This window comes from Heterodontus francisci, chromosome 38 (assembly GCF_036365525.1).
Source record: "Heterodontus francisci isolate sHetFra1 chromosome 38, sHetFra1.hap1, whole genome shotgun sequence".
Taxonomy (NCBI): Eukaryota; Metazoa; Chordata; class Chondrichthyes; order Heterodontiformes; family Heterodontidae; genus Heterodontus; species Heterodontus francisci.
In genome coordinates this window covers 7,275,349-7,296,744 of record NC_090408.1, presented here as the reverse complement: position 1 = coordinate 7,296,744, position 21,396 = coordinate 7,275,349, and the positions used below count along the sequence as shown (strand labels likewise).

The following is a 21,396-nucleotide window of genomic DNA, read 5'->3' as shown; positions in this document are numbered from 1 at the left end:
TTCAAGCTTCTGGAGTGTTGTTAGAGCGGCACTTATCCAGACAAATGGAGAGTATTCCATCACACTTCTGACTTGTGCCTTGCAGATGGTGGACAAGCTTTGGGGAGTCAGGAGGTGAGTTATTCCCCACAGAATTCCCAGCCTCTGACGTCTTCTAAGCATAGTATGTATATGGCTGGTCCAGTTAAGTTTCTGGTCAAATGTAGCACTCAGAATGTTGATAGTGGGGGATTCAGCAATGGTAATGCCGTTAAATGTCAAGGGAAGATGGTTAGATTCTCTCTCGTTGGATATGGTCATTGCCTGGCACTTGTGTGGCATGACTGTTACTTGCCACTTATCAGCCCAAACCTGAATGTTGTCCAGGTCTTGCTGCATGCAGGCATGGACTGCTTTAGTATGAGAAGTCATTAATGGTACTGAACACTGTGCAATCATCACTGGAGGGAAGGCCATAGATGAAGCAGCTTAAGGTGGTTGAGCCTAAAACACTACCTTAAGGGACTCCTGCAGTGATGTCCTGGGGCTGAGATGATTGGCTTTTAACAACCACAACCATCTTCCTGATGATTGAGAGTAGACTAACGGGGCAGTAAGTGGCTGGATTGGATTTATCCTGCTCTTTGTGAACAGGACATACTGGGCAAATTTCCACATTGTCAGGTAGATGCCGGTGATGTAGGTGTACTGGAATAGCTAGGCTAGGGGCGCGGGTAGTTCTGGAGCACAGGTCTCCAGTACTGTTGCCGGACTATCATCAGGGTCCCATAGGCTTTGCTGTATCCAGTGCCTTCAGCCATTTCTTGATATCAAGTGGAGTGATTCAAATTGTCTGAAGACTGGCAGATATGCTGGAGACCTCAGATGCAGGTAGATAGATCATCCACTCAGCACTTGTGGCTGAAAGATGGTTACAAATGCTTCAGCCTTGTCTTCTGTATTGACATTCTGGGCTCCTCCATCATTGAGGATGAGAATGTTTTTGGAACCTCCTCCTCCAGTTATTTGTTTTAATTGTCCAAAACTATTCATGACTGAATGTGGCAGGACGGCAGAGCTTTGATCTGATCCGTTGGCTGTGGGATCGCTTAGCTCTGTTTATAACAACATGTTGCTTCTGCTGTCTAGCATGTATGTGGTCCTGTGTTGTAGCTTCATCAGGTTGTCACCTCATTTTTAGAACTGAGACTCTCCTTTCATAACATTTCGCTCAGTTTGGGCAAGTCTGCTCCACAAGTCTTCATTAAATTTGGGAGAAATTGTGGGAAAAATGGCAGAAACAGAGTTCAGTCAGATTCTGACCTACCTTTTCATTTTCAGGTACTGACTGACCTACTTTGGATATCTTGCCTTTTCATGTTGCCAACGTTTGCGGTTCTGCCTTTATCCAAACAATCTGATCAAACTGCAGCGCGAGCACCGTGTCCAGTACCGGGGGGGTCAGACAGTGCCTTGAGCATGCTGTCCAGTTCTTGGGGGGCAGGGGGGGGTGGGGAGGGGCGTCAGACAGTGCCTCAAACACTGTTGCCAGTTCTGGGGGTCAGACAGTGCCTCGAGCACTGTGGCCAGTTCTGGGGGTCAGACACAAAAGCGAGTACACACATACAAAATAAAATTTAAAATTCTACTGGAATGTTGGCCTTTATCTTAAAGGGGCTGGAACCCCAACAGGTTGAAGTTACGTTACAATTGGATAAAGTTCCGGTTTATAAAGTTCCGGTTTAGAGTACTGAATTTAGTTCTGGGCACCACACCTCAGGAATGATACACTGGCCTTGGAGGGAGAGCAATGCAGATTCACCAGAATTATACTAGAACTAAAAGGGTTAAATTATGAAGGCAGGTTAGTCAAAGAGACATCCAGCACAGAATAAGGCCATATGGCCCATTGAGCCAATGCCGGCTCTCTGCACAGCAATCCAATTATTCTCATTCCCCTGCTCTATCCCCATATCCCTACAAATTTATTTCCTCCAAGTGCCAAACGAATTCCCTTTTGAAATCATTGATGATCTCTGCTGCAACCACCCTTGTCAGCAGCGAGTTCCCACTCCCAAGAGTGTCCCTGCTGACTGCATCTGCGGGAAGTGCACCCAACTCCAGCTCCTCGAGAACCGCGTTAGGGAACTGGAGCTGGAGCAACTTTGGATCATTCGAGAGGCGGAGGGGGTTATTGAGAGGAGTTATGGGGAGGTAGTCACACCTCAGGTAAAAGAAGTAGGTAGATGGGTTACCGTCAGGGGAAGGAGAGGGAACCAGCAGGCAGTGCAGGGATCCCCTGTGGCCATTTCCCTCAACAACAGGTATACTGTTTTGGATACTGTTGCGGGGGACGACTTACCAGGGGTAAGCAATGGGGTACAGGTATCTGGCACAGAGTCTGTCCCTGTTGCTCAGAAGGGAAAGGGGAAGAGGAGCAGAGCATTAGTCATTGGGGACTCCATAGTTAGGGGAACAGATAGGAGGTTCTGTGGGAACGAGAGAGAATCACGGTTGGTATGTTGCCTCCCAGGTGCCAGGGTTCATGATGTCTCGGATCGTGTTTTTGGGATCCTTAAGGGGGAGGGGGAGCAGCCCCAAGTCATGGTCCACATAGGCACCAAAGACATAGGTAGGAAGAGAGATGGGGATTTAAGACAGCAATTCAGGGAGCTAGGGTGGAAGCTTAGAGCGAGAACAAACAGAGTTGTTATCTCTGGGTTGTTGCCCGTGCCACGCGATAGCGAAGCGAGGAATAGGGAGAGAGAGGAGTTGAACACGTGGCTGCAGGGATGGTGCAGGAGGGAGGGTTTTGGTTTCCTGGATAATTGGGGCTCTTTCTGGGGTAGGTGGGACCTCTACAAACAGGATGGTCTTCACCTGAACCAGAGGGGTACCAAGATCCTGGGGGGGAGATTTGCTAGTGCTCTTCGGGGGGGTTTAAACTAATTCAGCAGGGGGATGGGATCCTAAATTGTAGTTCCAGTGTACAGGATGTTGAGAGTAGTGAGGTCAGGGATAAGGTTACAAGGACGCAAGAGGGCACCGGCAAGCAAGAACCTGGTTTAAAGTGTGTCTACTTCAACGCCAGGAGCATCCGGAATAAGGTGGGTGAGCTTGCAGCATGGGTTGGTACCTGGGATCTCGATGTAGTGGCCATTTCGGAGACATGGGTAGAGCAGGGGCAGGAATGGATGTTGCAGGTTCCGGGATTTAGATGTTTCAGTAAGAACAGAGAAGATGGTAAAAGAGGGGGGGGTGTGGCATTGTTAATCAAGGAGAGTATTACAGCGACAGAAAGGACGTTTGAGGACTCGTCTACTGAGGTAGTATGGGCCGAGGTTAGAAACAGGAGAGGTGAGGTCACCCTGTTGGGAGTCTTTTATAGACCTCCAAATAGTTCCAGAGATGTAGAGGAAAGGATAGCGAAGATGATTCTCGACAGGGGCGAGAGTAACAGGGTAGTTGTTATGGGGGACTTTAACTTTCCAAATATCGACTGGAAATACTATAGTTCGAGTACTTTAGATGGGTCAGTTTTTGTCCAGTGTGTGCAGGAGGGTTTTCTGACAGTATGTAGACAGGCCAACCAGGGGCAATGCCACATTGGATTTGGTATTGGGTAATGAACCCGGCCAGGTGTTAGATTTAGATGTAGGTGAGCACTTTGGTGATAGTGATCACAATTCGGTTAGGCTTACCTTAGCGATGGGCAGGGACAGGTATATACCGCAGGGCAAGAATTATAGCTGGGGGAAAGGAAATTATGATGCGATTAGGCAAGATTTAGGATGCGTAGGATGGGGAAGGAAACTGCAGGGGATGGGCACAATCGAAATGTGGAGCTTATTCAAGGTGCAGCTACTGCGTGTCCTTGATAAGTATGTACCTGTGAGGCAGGGAGGAAGTTGATGAGCGAGGGAGCCGTGGTTTACTAAAGAAGTTGAAGCGCTTGTCAAGAGGAAGAAGGCGGCTTATGTTAGGATGAGACGTGTAGGCTCAGTTAGGGCGCTTGAGAGTTACAAGCTAGCCAGGAAGGATCTAAAGGGAGAGCTAAGAAGAGCAAGGAGAGGACACGAGAAGTCATTGGCGGATAGGATCAGGGAAAACCCTAAGGCTTTCTATAGGTATATCAGGAATAAAAGAATGACTAGAGTTAGATTAGGGCCAATCAAGGATAGTAGTGGGAAGTTGTGTGTGGAATCAGAGGAGATAGGGGAAGCGTTAAATGAATATTTTTCGTCAGTATTTACAGTAGAGAAAGAAAATGTTGTTGAGGAGAATACTGAGATTCAGACTACTAGGCTAGATGGGATTGAGGTTCACAAGGAGGAGGTGTTAGCAATTTTGGAAAGTGTGAAAATAGATAAGTCCCTGGGCCAGATGGGATTTATCCTAGGATTCTCTGGGAAGCCAGGGAGGAGATTGCAGAGCCTTTGTCCTTGATCTTTATGTCGTCATTGTCGACAGGAATAGTGCCGGAAGACTGGAGGATAGCAAATGTTGTCCCCTTGTTCAAGAAGGGGGGTAGAGACAGCCCTGGTAATTATAGACCTGTGAGCCTTACTTCGGTTGTGGGTAAAATGTTGGAAAAGGTTATAAGAGACAGGCTGTATAATCATCTTGAAAAGAATAAGTTCATTAGCGATAGTCAGCACGGTTTTGTGACGGGTAGGTCGTGCCTCACAAACCTTATTGAGTTTTTCGAGAAGGTGACCAAACAGGTGGATGAGGGTAAAGCAGTGGATGTGGTGTATATGGATTTCAGTAAGGCGTTTGATAAGGTTCCCCACGGTAGGCTATTGCAGAAAATACGGAAGTATGGGGTTGAAGGTGATTTAGAGCTTTGGATCAGAAATTGGCTAGCTGAAAGAAGACAGAGGGTGGTGGTTGATGGCAAATGTTCATCCTGGAGTTTAGTAACTAGTGGTGTACCGCAAGGATCTGTTTTGGGGCCACTGCTGTTTGTCATTTTTATAAATGACCTGGAAGAGGGTGTAGAAGGGTGGGTTAGTAAATTTGCGGATGACACCAAGGTCGGTGGAGTTGTGGATAGTGCCGAAGGATGTTGTAGGGTACAGAGGGACATAGATAGGCTGCAGAGCTGGGCTGAGAGATGGCAAATGGAGTTTAATGCGGAAAAGTGCGAGGTGATTCACTTTGGAAGGAGTAACAGCAATGCAGAGTACTGGGCTAATGGGAAGATTCTTGGTAGTGTAGATGAACAGAGAGATCTTGGTGTCCAGGTGCATAAATCCCTGAAGGTTGCTACCCAGGTTAATAGGGCTGTTAAGAAGGCATATGGTGTGTTAGCTTTTATTAGTAGGGGGATCGAGTTTTGGAGCCACGACGTCATGCTGCAGCTGTACAAAACTCTGGTGAGACCGCACCTGGAGTATTGCGTGCAGTTCTGGTCACCGCATTATAGGAAGGATGTGGAAGCTTTGGAAAGGGTGCAGAGGAGATTTACTAGGATGTTGCCTGGTATGGAGGGAAGGTCTTACGAGGAAAGGCTGAAGGACTTGAGGTTGTTTTCGTTGGAGAGAAGGAGGAGGAGAGGTGACTTAATAGAGACATAGAAGATAATCAGGGGGTTAGATAGGGTGGATAGTGAGAGTCTTTTTCCTCGGATGGTGATGGCAAACACAAGGGGACATAGCTTTAAGTTGAGGGGTGATCGATATAGGACAGATGTCAGAGGTAGTTTCTTTTCTTTAGTTTCATTAAACTGTGGGAGTAGGACAAAGGTTCAAACTAGTAAAAGATAGCTCTCGGACTGACGCCAGGAGGTGGTTCTTCACACAATCAAGGGAGTTTAACTTTTGGAGACAATGTGACCGGAGCAATAATGGATAATTCACTTTTCCCAACTGCAAACAAAAGTCAGGGGATGTATAAGGAACGGCCATTGCGATGGAATATCGGCTGTTGACATTACCACTAAATGTTAACATTTACCCCAGGAAGCAATCAACACTTGGGACAGATGCCATACAAACATACAAATTAGAAACAGGAGTAGGCCACTCGGCTCCTCGAGCCTGCTCCACCATTCAATAAATTCATGGCTGAACTGATTACTCCACATTTCCACCTATCCCAGATAACCTTCCACCTCCTTATCAAGAATCTATCTACCTCTGCCTTAAAAATATTCAAAAACTCTGCTTCCACCACCTTTTGAGGAAGAGAAATTCCATAGACTCACAACCCTCAGAGAAAAGATTTCTCCTCATCTCTGTCTTAAATGGGTGACCCCTTATTTTTAAACAGTGACCCTTAGTTCTAGATTCTCCCACAAGGGGACACATCCTTTCCACATCCACCTTGTCAAGACCCCTCTTATATGTTTCAATCAATTCGCCTCTTGCTCTTCTAAATTCCAGTGGATACAAGCTTAGTCTGTCCAATTATCCTCGGAAGACAGCCCACCCATTCCAGGTATTAGTCTAGTAAACCTCCTCTGAACTGCCTCCTAATGCATTTATAGCCTTCCTTAAATAAGGAGACCGGTACTGTACACAGTACTCCAGATGTGGTCTCACCAATGCCCTGTATAGCTGAAGCATAAGCTCCCTACTTTTGTATTCAGTTCCCCTCGCGATAAATGATAAAATTCTATTAGCTTTTCTAATTACATGCTGTACCTGCATGCTAACCTTTTGCAATTCATGCACGAGGACACCCAGATCCCTCTACATCTCAGAGCTCTGCAATCTCACCATTTAGATAATATACTTCTTTTTTATTTTTCCTGCCAAAGTGGACAATTTCCCACATTATACTCCATTTGCCAGGTCTTTGCCCACTCACTTAACCTATTATATCCCTTTGAAGCCCCCTTATGTCCTCTACACAAGTTATTTTCCTACCCATCTTTGTGTCATCAGCAAATTTATCAACCATACCTTCGGTCTCTTCATCTAAGTCATTTATATAAATTGTAAAAAGTTGAGGCCTCAGCACAGATCCCTCTGGCACACCAATCGTTACATCTTGCCAACCAGAAATAGACTCATTTATGCCTACTGTCTGTTTCCTGTTAGCTAGCCAATCTTCTATCCATGCCAATATGTTACCCTCTACACCATGATCTTTTATTTTCTGCAATAACCTTTGATGTGGCACCTTATCAAATGCCTTTTGGAAATTTAAGTACAATACATCCACCGGTTCCCCTTTATCCACAGCACATTTAACTCCCTCAAAAATCTCCAATAAATTGGTTAAAAATGATTTCCCTTTCACAAAACCATGTTGACTCTGCCTGATTACTTTAAATTTTTCTAAGTGCCCTGCTCTAAGTTCTTTATTAACAGATTCTAACATTTTCCCTAAAACAGATGTTAAACTAACTGGCCTGTAGTTTCCTGCTTTCTGTCTCCCTCCCTTTTTGGCTATTTTCCAATCTAATGGAACCTTCCCAGAATTTAGGGAATTTTGGAAAATTAAAACCAACACATCAACTATCTCATCAGCCACTTCTTTTAAGACCCCAGGATGAAGTCCATCAGGACCCAGGGACTTAGCAGATTGTTGGAGTTGCGAGCTGACAAGCACCACTTCCCTGGTGATTGCAATTCTCTTGAGCTCCTCCCTCCCATTTCTTGGTTTCACGCTAATTCTGGGATGTTACTTGTATCCTTACAGTGAAGACCGATGCAAAATATCTGTTCAATTCATCTGCCAGCTCCTTACTATCCATTATTAATTCCCCAGACTCACTTTCTATAGGACTGACGCAGAATGATGGTGGTGAAAAGCCTGGGTTCACTTTAGAAACAACTGGACACATCCACGGGAGGGCTGCAGAACTCTTCTGAATGTTCGAATTCAGTGGCCCTTCCACATCCAGTGACCTGGTGACCACTGGTACCGGGTTCTTAAATCAGCTTGAAATATTCCCAGGTTTGTTCAGGATAAATTTCCCCCTAAAACCTTCCAAGGTTTGAACGCCAGAAATGAAGCTATGACTTTAAGTGCGTTGTGTATCCACAGTCTAGTGCGCGTCCAGTTGTTTACCTCTCGCCCCAATGCTGTGGAATCTGGCCTGGAGTGTCATTCGTGCAAATGCCACCGCTTTTCCTGCCCCTCAGTTTAACACAGATTCCGGGATAGAAACACAGTGTAATCGCAAGGTCCCAGCACACAGTTTAGTTTCAGAAACCTGTTTTTCCAGGTTAAGCAGTGAGATTAACCCACCCCCTCATCATGAGGTTTACCGAACCTGAAACTAAAATCACAAACTATCCCAGCAACCTCACCAATTAATACACTAAAGGTGGCTATCGCAAAACAAGGACCCAGCTCAGCGCCGAGTTCTTCAGCAAGTAACCAAATAAAAAAGCACTAGCTTCAAAACAGCATTATTCTCCCCTGGTTCTTCACAGAGGATCCCACTAGTACAATCCCCGAGTTTACAACTGGTTTGGTAAGTTATTCAACTTGGATTGCATTCCTTGTTGTTAACTCAACAGAGTCCCCACCTGTGCACTGGAGCTGTAGTGTGGCACTTCCTGTACTGCTGCTGCTCAGACCTTTCTGCAATTAATTCTTGCAAAATCATTGCGTTACTTCATACAGTAATTTAAACAAGCTCCACACGCCCTAAAATTAAAGGCACCTTGAGAGAGTTTCACCTTGATATGGAAACTAAAAGACAAAACTATCTGATCCACTCTTACGTAAAAGTAACTAAATATTACAGTGTAACCAAAGTAATTCTCAGTATCACCAAAATTAGCCGTGAATTCCAATCACTCAGCACAATAGTCCACTGGTGGGCCATCCTGTAATTTAGTTGGTGGGTCCACACATTAAGTAAAGACACTGACATTTAAACTAGTAAGGATGTGGCTTTAGATTGGAAATACAAACAAACTTGTAGCTTACCTTTCAAACTTCTTAAATCAGGGATGGGAGGACCGCAGTGAGTAATGGACTATTTGAACACTGGCTATTCTGCCAGGCTTCTCACACGTGCACAGCCCAGCAACCAGAGAGCTTGGATGAAAACTTTTGAGTTCACGCCCTCCGTTAATACTTCCACTCAACTAACCTGACGCACACACTTAATAGCTTAAGGGCGTACTGTCTCACAAAGGCCCAATTCAGTGGTTGGTGTAAAGTATGCGAAGGAAAGTAAGCTGTAAAAAAAATCTATTCAGCATAGCATTTTTACAATACACCTGCAATGGTACATCGACCAAAGTGTAGCTTGCAGTCAGAGGCTGTGCTGATACAAGGGCTGCTGCTGTGGGAATCTGATACCCAACAAACTCACTGAAAGGATTCGGAAAATTGTGAGATGTGCTCAGAAACTGTGAAATAAATTCTGTTTGATTAACATTCCTGGAGCCGAGACAAGGAATACGGGTATTTGTGGGGCTGAGAGTGATTGCAGCCCTGCCAGACCAGATCATTCTTATCTTACTCCAGCACTCTTACCTTTGACTTTGTTGTCCTCGTCTGTTCTTACATTGAACCTATGTTGTGGCTGCTATTTCCCAATTGTTCGACTTTCACAACAGTTGTTGACCCAAAAACTAAATGAAGCAATTCCCTTTTTTTTAAACTAAAAACAGACTCATCAAGGAAGCAGTCCTGGACACATTCTAAAAATCTTACCACTTTTATTCCAGTCGATGTTGGCACAGTGGCGCAGTGGTTAGCACCGCAGCCTCACAGCTCCAGCGACCCGGGTTCAATTCTGGGTACTGCCTGTGTGGAGTTTGCAAGTTCTCCCTGTGTCTGCGTGGGTTTCCTCCGGGTGCTCCGGTTTCCTCCCACATGCTAAAGACTTGTGGGTTGATAGGTAAATTGGCCATTATAAATTGTCCCTAGTATAGGTAGGTGGTAGGGAAAATATAGGGATAGGTGGGGATGTAGTAGGAATATGGAATTAGTGTAGGATTAGTGTATAAATGGGTGGTTGATGGTCGGCACAGACTCGATGGGCCGAAGGGCCTGTTTCAGTGCTGTATCTCTAAACTAAACACCCAGTATTAGTGTCCCGTTGTTCTTTCATCTCTGAACTTTCTGCAGATTTCCACACTTACCCATCTCCACTGATTGTTGGCATGTAATGCAGACTGGCACTTGCACCATTCCTATTTCTTAACTCTATCCATATGAATTCTGTCTTACTCCAACCCAGGATGGTCTAGAGCTGTGATAGAATCCTTCATTGGCCCTTGTCCCTTTTAAAACTGTTTTTATCTCACTGCATTCCCTTCTCCTGTGGCAGGTTTTTTTCTTACCATCACTTCAGCCAATCCAATTTGATAGCTTCATTAACCCAGCTTTCCCCATCTAGCCTCAGACCATGACTTTCCCCAGCACTCTGACATGTTACTGTTCCATGTGGGCATTGTGCCATTTGTGTTCAGGTGAAGGCTGACCCTTCGGCATAACTATCTCTTCTAGAAATTTCTCTGATGCCCAAAGAAAGTGAACACTTCCCTCCTGCTCCAGTCCTGCATTGGTCTTTCTTGAGGTCCTGTTTTTCAATCTAGTGTCTAATTCCTTAAACTCCCTTTGCATGATCTCAAATGTACTTCTACCTACGTCATTGGTTCCAGCACGGACCCAGACTTCCAGTTGCCCTTGCACCCATTCCACCATGTGTTCAGCCTGGCACTAAACATACAGAAAATGATCACAAATTGGCCATGAATTAAACCATGTCACAAAATAACCCAGTGCCACCAACAATAAATCAGAGCATAACTGCTGACATTTTCTGTCATTGTCATTTTGTGACATGGGCTCAATGACCGAACATTGAGTTCAATAATTGCAGAGCATGACGGGCCCCCCATTTTACTTTTATTTTTAGTTATTTTTTCTTTAAAACATTTTTTTTTTGTGTTTATTTTATTTTATCTTAGTTTGTTCAGTTTGCCTACCCACTTTTTTCAATGTTTGTGCTTGTGGCGGTTCAGTTCAGTCCATTAACACCCTATCTGAACGAATGCTTTGTCTTTCAACACACCATTAACATATTGTTTGCCTTTGCTCCATGACCTTCTGGTCAGTTATTCTCTGTGACCTTTTCCTATCTACACCTTCTCCTTTGTTATCTCTTGCCCCACCTTCACTTTACTTGCTTAAAACCTTTCACATTTCTAATATCTACTAGTTCTGAAGAAGGGTCACTGACCTGAAACGTTAACTCTGCTTCTCTGTCCACAGATGCTGCCAGACCTGCTGAGTGGTTCCAGCATTTCTTGTTTTTATTTCAGATTTCCAGCATCCACAGTATTTTGCTTTTATCATTTGTTCATTGTCTGATTTGCCTTTTAGTGACACTGGGTCATTTCATACAGCACAGTGTCAGGCAAACCCTTCTCCTGTGAAGACGGAGGCACACATGATTTCACTACATGAACATTAAAACTTAAAATTGCAAGCCATTTGCAAGCCACTGGAAAGACATTTGCATAGTAACTAGCAGAGTTGGAACAAGGAACAAAGGATCACCCATTCAACCAACAATAGACTTTTGATTACCAGATGTTGAAGGTGGGGGGAGCTAGCATTCCAGGTTGACTGCGAAGATAGCAGAATCCACAAACACAGAAGAAGTGGTCAGCCCAGTTTTAGTCACATGACTAGCTGGCTGTTGAGATTTGAACTTCCAACAAGGGATTTGAACTCAAAGTTTTATGCTCTTGGAACTGAAGCAGAACCCTCTCATCTCTCAGGGAACTGAATCTTGTGAAGACGTGTGAACCTCAAAGAGAGAAAAGTCTCCCACAGTGAACAAGGTTTAAGAATACTGGGCCTCAGTGAAAAGCAAGACCACTCACAAAAGGACTAAAGTGAGTCATAGAGTAATACAGCACTGAAACAGGCCCTTTGGCCAACCATCAACCACCCATTTATACTAATCCTACATTAATCCCATTTTCCCTCTCACATCCCCCCTTTCCCTCAATTCTCCTACCACCTACCTACACTAGGGGCAATTTTTACAAGGGCCAATTTACCTAGCAACCCACAAGTCTTTAGCATGTGGGAGGAAACCGGAGCACCCGGAGGAAACTCACGCGGTCACAGGGAGAACTTCCATACTCCGCACAGGTAGTACCCAGAACCAAACCTGGGTCGCTGGAGCTCTGAGGCTGCGGTGCTAGCCGCTACGCCACTGTGAGCTCGAAGCACAGTGAACAAGAAACTCTTCTGATATTGCCTCAAACCCATTTGCATGTGTGTATCACGTGTGCATGCTAGCGTGGGCGCGTCATATATCCGTAGGCGTGAACCGTATTAGAGTTTAAGTTTTCATAAACTTCACCTTTCTCCTTTAACCCTGAGAAAACCTGGTGTGTTGGTTTCTCTGCCTTATAATTGGAAAGCTGTGAACAAGGATTCACAAAAAGGGGGCAGCTCAAAACACAGTATGTTAAAAAATAAAACCATGTTATAATCTTCTTCTTCTTTGGCCTCCTTGTCTCGAGAGACAATGGGTAAGCGCCTGGAGATGGTCAGTGGTTTGTGAAGCAGCGCCTGGAGTGGCTATAATGGCCAATTCTAGAGTGACAGACTCTTCCACAGGTGCTGCAGATAAAATTGGTTGTCGGATCTGTCACACAGTTGGCTCTCTGCTTGCACTTCTGTCTTTTTTCCTGCCAACTGCTAAGTCTCTTCGACTCGCCACGCTTTAGCCCGCCTTTATGGCTGCCCGCCAGCTCTGGCGATCGCTGGCAACTGACTCCCACGACTTGTGATCAATGTCACAGGACTTCATGTCGCGTTTGCAGACGTCTTTAAAGCGGAGATATGGACGGCCGGTGGGTCTGGTACCAGTGAAGAGCTCCCTGTACAATGTGTCTTTGGGGATCCTGCCATCTTCCATGCGGCTCGCATGGCCAAGCCATCTCAGGCACCGCTGGCTTAGTAGGGTATATATGCTGGGGATGATGGCCACCTCGAGGACATCTGTGTTGGAGATACGGTCCTGCCACCTGATGCCAAGGATTCTCCAGAGGCAGCGAAGATGGAATGAATTGAGACGTCGCTCATGGCTGACGTACGTTGTCCAGGCCTCGCTGCCGTAGAGCAAGGTACTGAGGACACAGGCCTGATACACTCGGACTTTTGTGTTCCGTGTCAGTGCGCCATTTTCCCACACTCTCTTGGCCAGTCTGGACATAGCAGTGGAAGCCTTTCCCATGCGCTTGTTGATTTCTGCATCGAGAGACAGGTTACTGGTGATAGTTGAGCCTAGGTAGGTGAACTCTTGAACCACTTCCAGAGTGTGGTCGCCGATATTGATGGATGGGGCATTTCTGACGTCCTGTCCCATGATGTTTGTTTTCTTGAGGCTGATAGTTAGGCCAAATTCATTGCAGGCAGCTGCAAACCTGTCGATGAGTCTCTGCAGACACTCTTCAGTGTGAGATGTTAGTGCAACATCATCAGCAAAGAGGAGTTCCCTGATGAGGACTTTCCGTACTTTGGTCTTTGCTCTTAGATGGGCAAGCTTGAACAACCTGCCCCCTGATCTTGTGTGGAGGAAAATTCCTTCTTCTGAAGACTTGAACGCATGTGAGAGCAGCAGGGAGAAGATCCCAAACAGTGTAGGTGCGAGAACACAGCCCTGTTTCACGCCACTCAGGATTGGAAAGGGGTCTGATGAGGCGCCGCTATGCTGAATTGTGCCTTTCATATTGTCATGGAATGAGGTGATGATGCTTAGTAGCTTTGGTGGGCATCCAATCTTTTCTAGTAGTCTGAAGAGACCACGTCTGCTGACGAGGTCAAAGGCTTTGGTGAGATCAATGAATGCAACGTAGAGGGGCATCTGTTGTTCACAGCATTTCTCCTGTAGCTGGCGAAGGGAGAACAGCATGTCAATGGTGGATCTCTGCTCGAAAGCCACACTGTGCCTCAGGATAGACACGCTCAGCCAGCTTCTGGAGCCTGTTTAAGGCGACACGAGCGAAGACTTTCCCCACTATACTGAGCAGGGAGATTCCACGGTAGTCGTTGCAGTCACTGCGGTCACCTTTGTTCTTACAGATGGTGATGATATTGGCATCGCGCATGTGCTGTGGTACTGCACCCTCATCCCAGCACAGGCAAAGCAGTTCGTGTTATAGCAGCATTTTATAATAAGAGCAGGTAAAGACAGCAAAAGACCCCTGGACACATTTCTCACCTGGTCATAACAGAAATTTGGGTGCTAGCATCCAGAACTTTACCCACAGACGTGAAATTGGAAGTGGGAAGCCAAATTGTTCCCAATCAAAAGGAGCAAAATATCAACACAGGTTTTCTTGTGGTTGTGTGTGATTTAATACAAACAAGTCTACAACTGAAGCGAGTAGCTCTCCAAGCCAGGGTGAAGTAACTTGGGATAAGTTAAAAGCACTGTCTGTGGAGGATTTGAGGAAAATGGCTGAGCAGCGTGAGATCACTGTATGTGGCAAAGCTAGGAAGTCTGAACTCCTAAGGCTAGTGGCCAACCATTTTTCCCTTGAATCTGAAGAAGCAGAAGCAGTGTTAGAAGCAGACCCAGAGAGGGTACTGCTAGCAAAGATACAATTGGAACAAAGGAAGCTTGAATTAGAAGAAAGGGAGAAAGAGAGAGCCTCCCAAAGGGAACGTGAAGAGAATGAAAGGCAGGAGAGAGAGAAAGAATATTCCAGAAAGAATCCGAAGAGCGAGAGCTGAAGCAGCTTGAGTTAGCTCGGGGGCGAGAGTAACCCTAAGTGAAAGCATGACCAATATGGAGGAGCACAATTCAGGGCTGGGTACAAGATTGCTAAAACTCAATTAATTACAAAATTCAATGAGGAAGATGTGGAAGGGTTTTTTTGTGTCTTTTGAGAAACTGGCAAGGCAGCTAAAATGGCCAGCTGAGACCTGGTCTCTCTTATTGCAAAGCAAACTAACTGGAAAAGCCCATGAGGTTTATTCCTTGTTGCCAGATGGGAGTTCATCAAGTTATGAACTGACCAAAAATGCTATCCTCGGGACATATGCATTAATACCCAAAGCCCATCGCCAAAAGTTTGGAACCCTCAAAAAGCAAGCCAATCAAAAGTATCTGGAGTTTGAAAGTAAGCAAGCAGCTGGCTTTTGACCAGTGGCTGAGGGCTTTAAAAATACAGTTCAGCTATGAGACTCTTAGAGAAGTAATCCTGCTAGAGTAATTTAAAAACTCTCTCCCATTCTCAATAAAGATCCAGGTAGAGGAGCAGGGGGCTCAGGGAGCCCGGCAAGCGTCTGTTCTGGCTAATGAGTTTGCTTTAATTTATATGTCGATTTCCTAGGGGCGAACCTTTCCTAATCACCCCCACAAACCTGAAAAGGGCAAAGGGTGTGAAGGTGATATCCGCCCAGGCAGTCCTGGAAGAGAAAGGAAAGCAGGAGATACAGGGGGCCCTCCTCCAGCCAAAAAAGAAGGTGCTGTGAGCAAGAGTGAGACCCGGAGACCTGCGTGCTTCCATTGTAATAAGGCAGGGCATTCAAAAGCTGACTGCTGGAAACTAAAGGGGTAACCAGTAGGGTTAATCAGGGCACACCTGCTCAGTGAAGACAAGACCCTGATGAGAAAACACAGAAAAAGCTGTGGCTTTAACTGTAATAAGAGTGCAACACAGAAAGTTTACTACGGCCAGTGCAGAGAAAATTAATAGGATTCCTTAAGGTTATCAAGGTTTTGTGTTTGAAGGGAAAGTAACCCCATACCCTTCGAGTGGGGCAAGCAAGCCCATCGTGATTCTCAGGGACATAGTGGCCACCAGATCCCATTTTCTGGGAAAAGGCCTGACCTTTCCCCTAGAGAATGCAGTGAACACCAGAATGGTGGTGAATTGCATTGCAGAGCAGTGTATGCCTGTACCCTATACACGGGTGTAACTGGTGCGACCTAGTTTCGGGATCGGTGACCATAGGAATTGTCCCTAGTTTGCCCATGCACGGGGTTGACCTGCTCCTAGGTAATGATCTGGCAGGGGTGAAGGTGGTAGCCCCCCAGTAGCGAAAGACTGAAGGAGGTCAGAGAGACAGGGCAGTGGCAGGCGATCGTCTCCTGCAGTTTCCCTGAATGTGTAGTGAATCAGGCCCTGATCAAACCAGCTTCCCCCAGAGGAGACTGATTAGCACTGCAGGCAAATGACCATGAGGTCTGCCTGTCCGAGACTTTCTTTGGAAAGTTAGGAGACTCAGGGAATGAATTAAATATTTTCCCTAGGTGAGGCTCAGTGAGCTGACCCAGTATTGCGAGAGTTAGCACAGGCTGCCCAATCGGAAAGCGAAGCAGAGGGAGTCCCTGATTGCTATTTAAAGAATGAGTTACTGATGAGGAAATTATTTAAAGAATGAGTTACTGATGAGGAAATGGAGTTCTCCTCACAGACTTGAGGGCAAAGAGTGGACAGTAGTTCACCAATTAGTTGTGCTACAGAGGTACCAGAGAGAAATATTAAGAAGGGCCCACGAGATTACAGTGGCTGTACATGCCAGTATACGAAAGACCAAAGCCCACATAAGACAGCAGTTTGACTGGCCAAAAAGCCACAAAGATGTGGTGGAGTACTGCAGGAGTTGCCACATGGGCCAGGTTGAGAGGAGACCCCAACCTGCAGTGTAACCTGCACCCCTAAGTCTTGTACCAGTGTTAGGAGGACCCTCCAGCAGAGGGCTGGTGAACTGTAAGGGACCCCCGCACCGAGAACAAAAGGGGATGGGCAAGCACACGGCTGGCAAAAGTTTAGAAAGAGAGGGGGAAAAAGTGACCAAGAGAGCAGGTTAAAGGAAGTCCAGGAAGAATCCCAAATGAAAACCCCTACCACCCGGTCACCAATCCCGAAAAATGTGAAATGATAGACCCCACATCCTCCTATGTAAATGCAGACTCTAGAAGCACATGAACAGAGTTTCTAACAGCATTTACAGGAACCTGTATGGACAAAGAGAGACTTCTAGGGGGCACAGAAACCATGAGGGTGATACCTCACCTACTCGAATTGCCACAGGAGAGTGCAGCTAAGTCTGCACAAATACCTACAGGTAGAAGTGTCCCAGAAAACAAAGGGAACAGGAACAAAGACGTCTCCCCCACAGTCAAGAAGAAAAGGGAACCACCCATTCCCTGAAGTCAAAAGTCTTTGCATGACTGAGAGGGTTCAGGATAGACCCACCCCCACTGCTAACTCTCCTGAGTAAAAAACGGAGGAAATTAAAACAGCCCTGGCACCCAGAAAAGACCATTTTAATAGGCTTTAAGATTGGTGAATGAATGGCCTAGTACTGCTCACCAAAGTCCAGAAATGCATGTTTTTTCTTTCTGTATCTTATACATCTCTCAAACACTGTATTGAAGTGTGCCGTTTTTCTTCAAATCACATTTCATTCCCCTGGGCGCAGAGGTGTCAGGCAAATCCCCCCACCTGCCAAGACTGAGGCACACATGATTTCACTACATGAACATTAAAACTTAAAATTGCAAGCCCCTGACTGGAAAGACATTTGCATAGTAACTAGCAGAGTTGGAACAAGGAACAAAAGATCATGCCCTGATCCATTCAACCAACAATGGACTTTTGATTGCCAGATGTTGAAGGTGGGCAGGAGCTCGCAATCCAGGTTGACTAAGATAGCAGAATCCACAAACACAGAAGTGGTCAGACCAGTTTTAGTCACATGACTAGCTGGCTGTTGAAATTTGAACTTCCAATAAGGGATATGAACTCAGAAAGCCATGTGCTCTGGAACTGAAGCAGAACCCTCTCATCTGCCTGCTCATCTCTCAGGGAACTGAATCTTATGAAGACACGTGAACCTCAAAGAGAGAAAAGTCTCCCACACTGAACAAGGTTTAAGAATACTGGGCCCCAATGTAAAGCAAGACTACTTACAAAAGGACCAAAGTGAGCTCGAATCACAGTAAACAAGAAACTCTTCTGATATTGCCTCAAAGCCCTCTCTACTATATTTTTCTCTTCTCTTTTCTGTCCCTATTTGCATGTGTGTATCGCGTGTGCATGCTAGCGTGGGTGCGTCGCATATCCGTAGGCGTGAACCGTGTTAGAGTTTAAGTTTAAATAAACTTCACCTTTCTCCTTTAAACATGAGAAAACCTGGTGTGTTGGTTTCTTTGCCTTATAATTGGAAAGCTGTGAACAAGAATTCACAAAAAGGAGGGAGCTCAAAACACATTGTGTTTAAAAATAAAACCCTATTACACTAAGACCAGGTAAAGACTGCAAATTTCAACATAATTTCGGCCTTAACCACTAAGTCTGTAAGTGAATTCCACTATGACTATGTAAAAAAAAGTTTGTACTGCTCTCTGTTCTAAATCAGTAATTTAACCCTTCTTCCTGATTCCTCAAGTATTATAAACAGTTTGCTTCTATGTGCCCTGTCATGTAATGTATGTTATATTAATGAGAAAGCCCTAGTTTTTCCAGTTTTCATTCTTTTGTAATTATTTTTACTGAACCAAATCCTAAAACATTAAGATATAAATTATAACCATCAATACTTGTTTTGTTCTCCGCCTCACTGTAAAACACTGGTAGTTCATACACTGTGTAATCCCTCTAATACTGTGTATATTTCAATTTGAAGAGATGTAGTAGAATAATTACCAAATTTCACATCTTGTTCTTCATTCTGTTCATTGCAAACTAGTACATCTAACCAAAGAATTTAACACAACAGATTTCTTCTGTTAAGTTTTATTTACAAGAATGAATCAGAAATCAATAGAGTACAATTATTGGAGAAAATTCACATCAATAAACTCACTAGACATAAAAGACCTACATTTTTTGCACAGTATTTAAAACTCTGTCTGGATTGTCAGATGATCTGTTCTTCACTGACAGTTATGCAGGGATCGAATCATCTTTTCTGCTGTATGATTCAATATCTGATAGCAGTTTTAGCAGCGCCGTTGCATTATACGGAAAAAGATTCCTTCTCTGCAAACGGCTAATGGCTTTCCTCAATTCAATCAAACAACTCATTGATTTCTTAAGCATTCCTTCCAAGGACATTTTTGTGTTCTTTTCACAACTGTGCAAATTTACATCTCTCTTATTTCTTATAACTTTGATGCTTCCTATTGTTTCTGCAGTCTGTTCCATTGCCTCACCAGTTGTTCCTGTGTTATTCAGATCATCACCCTGATTGCCTTCCAGGCTAAGGATATTTAGGTAGGCAGCTTCCACTCCATCACTATCTGAATCCTCTGAGCTCTCATAATCCACTAGACCTTGGGAAAGCCCAAGTGGCCAGGGCCTAGTACTGCTCACCAGAAGCCCAGAGTTGCTGCTGCTCACAGTGTCCCCGCTGTGACTTGGATCCCCCTCAGGTGCGAGGTGGTGTGGTGCTGCGGGGCTTACAATTACTTTTTTTGAGCCTTCAGTGACAGTTTGACTGCTGGCCCTGTCTCGCTCGAAATCAGCAGTGAAATCAAGGTCATCAGAGACTTCATTAATTGCAGGTGAACAAAATGATTCAGCAGCAGCATCAAACTGAGCACAAATGCAACAAAAGGACTGCCAGTGTTCTCGAAGAAGTCTCAGATATCTCACTAAATACTCCAAGAAGCAGGTTTCAGTAGAAATCAGGAAATCTAGCAGGACACAATGATCAAATGCCAAACTCTGTAAAAGCAGCAGAAAGATACAGTGGGGATTGAAGCAATGTTCATGTGCTTCACAAGAGGTGCCTGCCTTTTCCTGAAGGTAGCTATCCAAAGATCTGCAGAGAGAGATGAAATGGCTATAAATACCCTGCAAATAAAGCACTGAGCATTTCAAACTAAACAGTTCAAATCTTATGATACCCAAAACTCTCAGTAAGACACACAGCAATGGACAGGGCTAACTGGAATCCAGGATTAGCTCATTTGATGGTTGAATGGAAAAATGGAGCTCATAGTACAGATCCGGAGTGTCCCAGATTCCAGCTTGATTTAGCTGATGAGATGGACTGGCAGTGCATTAATGAAACCAGCTGCCACATACTCAGGGCTTGGAATAGGAAAAACTCGAGTGGATTCCTGCTCCTGATTGTACTCAGTGAACCCAAGCTGAAAGGAGGATTTGATTTGGGTATGATGCCTCTTGCAGACATATAGTTACATAGACTGTCTCGGCTGACAATGGAATTGTCAACTGAGAGAGTTGTGGTGGTGGGGGGGAAGGGAGCAAGAGGACCAGGAAGTGAGGTGGTCAGTGAGTGAGCAAGGGGGTCAGGGTGCAACTCTCTCAGATGCAAATAGAGAATCAGGAAGAGATGAGGGAATAGGTAAAGACAGAGCAAGAATGAGAGCAAGAGTGAGACACACATAATTGGGGAGAAAGTACTAGTTTGATTGAGATGATGTCAATTTTTGCAATGTTAATGTTACATATTTATTTGGAACCACATAATCTCCTGGTTGATTGTGAAAGGGAAAATGTAAGATTGGAGGGTTAACAATTAACAACTAATATCTTTATGGTAGAGGACACGAAATCAGGACAGGTAGAAGAAAAATGTTGCAGCTGATAAACATTTTTTTTTAAACAGAGCTTGTATTCTGTGTTGATTTAACAGACTGGGCCTCTGTTCGGTGTACACTGAATGTTTCTGAAACATAGCACAGAAAAGTCTCTGTGGACAGTTGTTATTGTGTGCAGTTTTGATCTCCTTACCTAAGGAAGGACATAATTGCGCATAGTGCAACAAAGGTTCACTTGACTAGTTCCTAGGATGAGGGGATTGTCTTAGGATGAGAGATTGAGTAGACTAGGCCTACATTCTCAGGAATTTAGGAGAATGAGAGATAATCTAATTGAAACATATAAAATAAGGGCCTTAACAGAGTGGATACTGAGAAAATGTTTTCCCCTAGCTGGAGAATCTAGAACACGGGGTCACAATTTCAGAATAAGGGGTTGGACACTTAGGACTGAGATGAGGAGAAATTTAATAAAAGCAAGATACTGCAGATGCTATAAATCTGAAATAAAAACAGAAAGTGCTAGAAATACTCAGCAGGTCTGGCAACACCTGTGGAGAGAGAAGCAGAGCTAACATTTCAAGTCTGTGACCTTTCATCAGAACTGGCAAAGGTTAGAAATGTAATAGGTTTTAAGCAAGTGAAGCAGGGGTGAGGGGAAAGAGAACAAAAGGGAAGATGTGTGATAGGGCAGAAAGCAGGAGAGATTAACTGACAAGATGGTCTGAGGCAAAGGCAAAAGGAGTGCGCTAATGGTGTGGTGAAAGACAAAGCATTAGTGCAGAGAGTGTTAATGACAGAATAATGAGCAGCTCAGTCCAAAAGCACAAAAATTAAAACAAAGTTTAAGGCAGGCACATGGTTAAAAAAAAAAGATTAAAAATAATTTAAAAAGCACCAGTCATGCTCCGAAATTACTGAACTCAACTTACAGTCCGGAAGGCTGT

General features: G+C 44.8%; 2 protein-coding genes across 18 annotated transcripts in view; both read right to left on the bottom strand.

The window, feature by feature from the left end:
• Window positions 1-9,230, bottom strand: part of cers3a (ceramide synthase 3a) — a 202,395-nt gene extending 193,165 nt beyond the window's left edge. For 4 of the 12 annotated variants that reach the window (XM_068017697.1, XM_068017696.1, XM_068017695.1 and 1 more), the window contains exon 1: window positions 8,872-9,230. The gene's annotated coding sequence lies outside the window, so the exon portion shown is untranslated. Of the gene's footprint in view, window positions 1-7,704; window positions 7,729-8,465; window positions 8,509-8,871 lie in introns of those variants that run through there. The other 8 variants (XR_010969695.1, XM_068017700.1, XM_068017692.1 and 5 more) reach the window with 7 other exon arrangements.
• A 9,436-nt stretch (window positions 9,231-18,666) lies between these two features.
• The window catches only part of lins1 (lines homolog 1), a 66,815-nt gene continuing 64,085 nt past the window's right edge, over window positions 18,667-21,396 (bottom strand). For all 6 annotated transcript variants that reach the window (XM_068017688.1, XM_068017686.1, XM_068017690.1 and 3 more), the window contains one exon: window positions 18,667-19,704. In XM_068017688.1, the coding sequence (XP_067873789.1) occupies window positions 18,825-19,704 (880 nt within the window). In that variant the 3' untranslated portion in view covers window positions 18,667-18,824. The remainder of the gene's footprint in view (window positions 19,705-21,396) is intronic.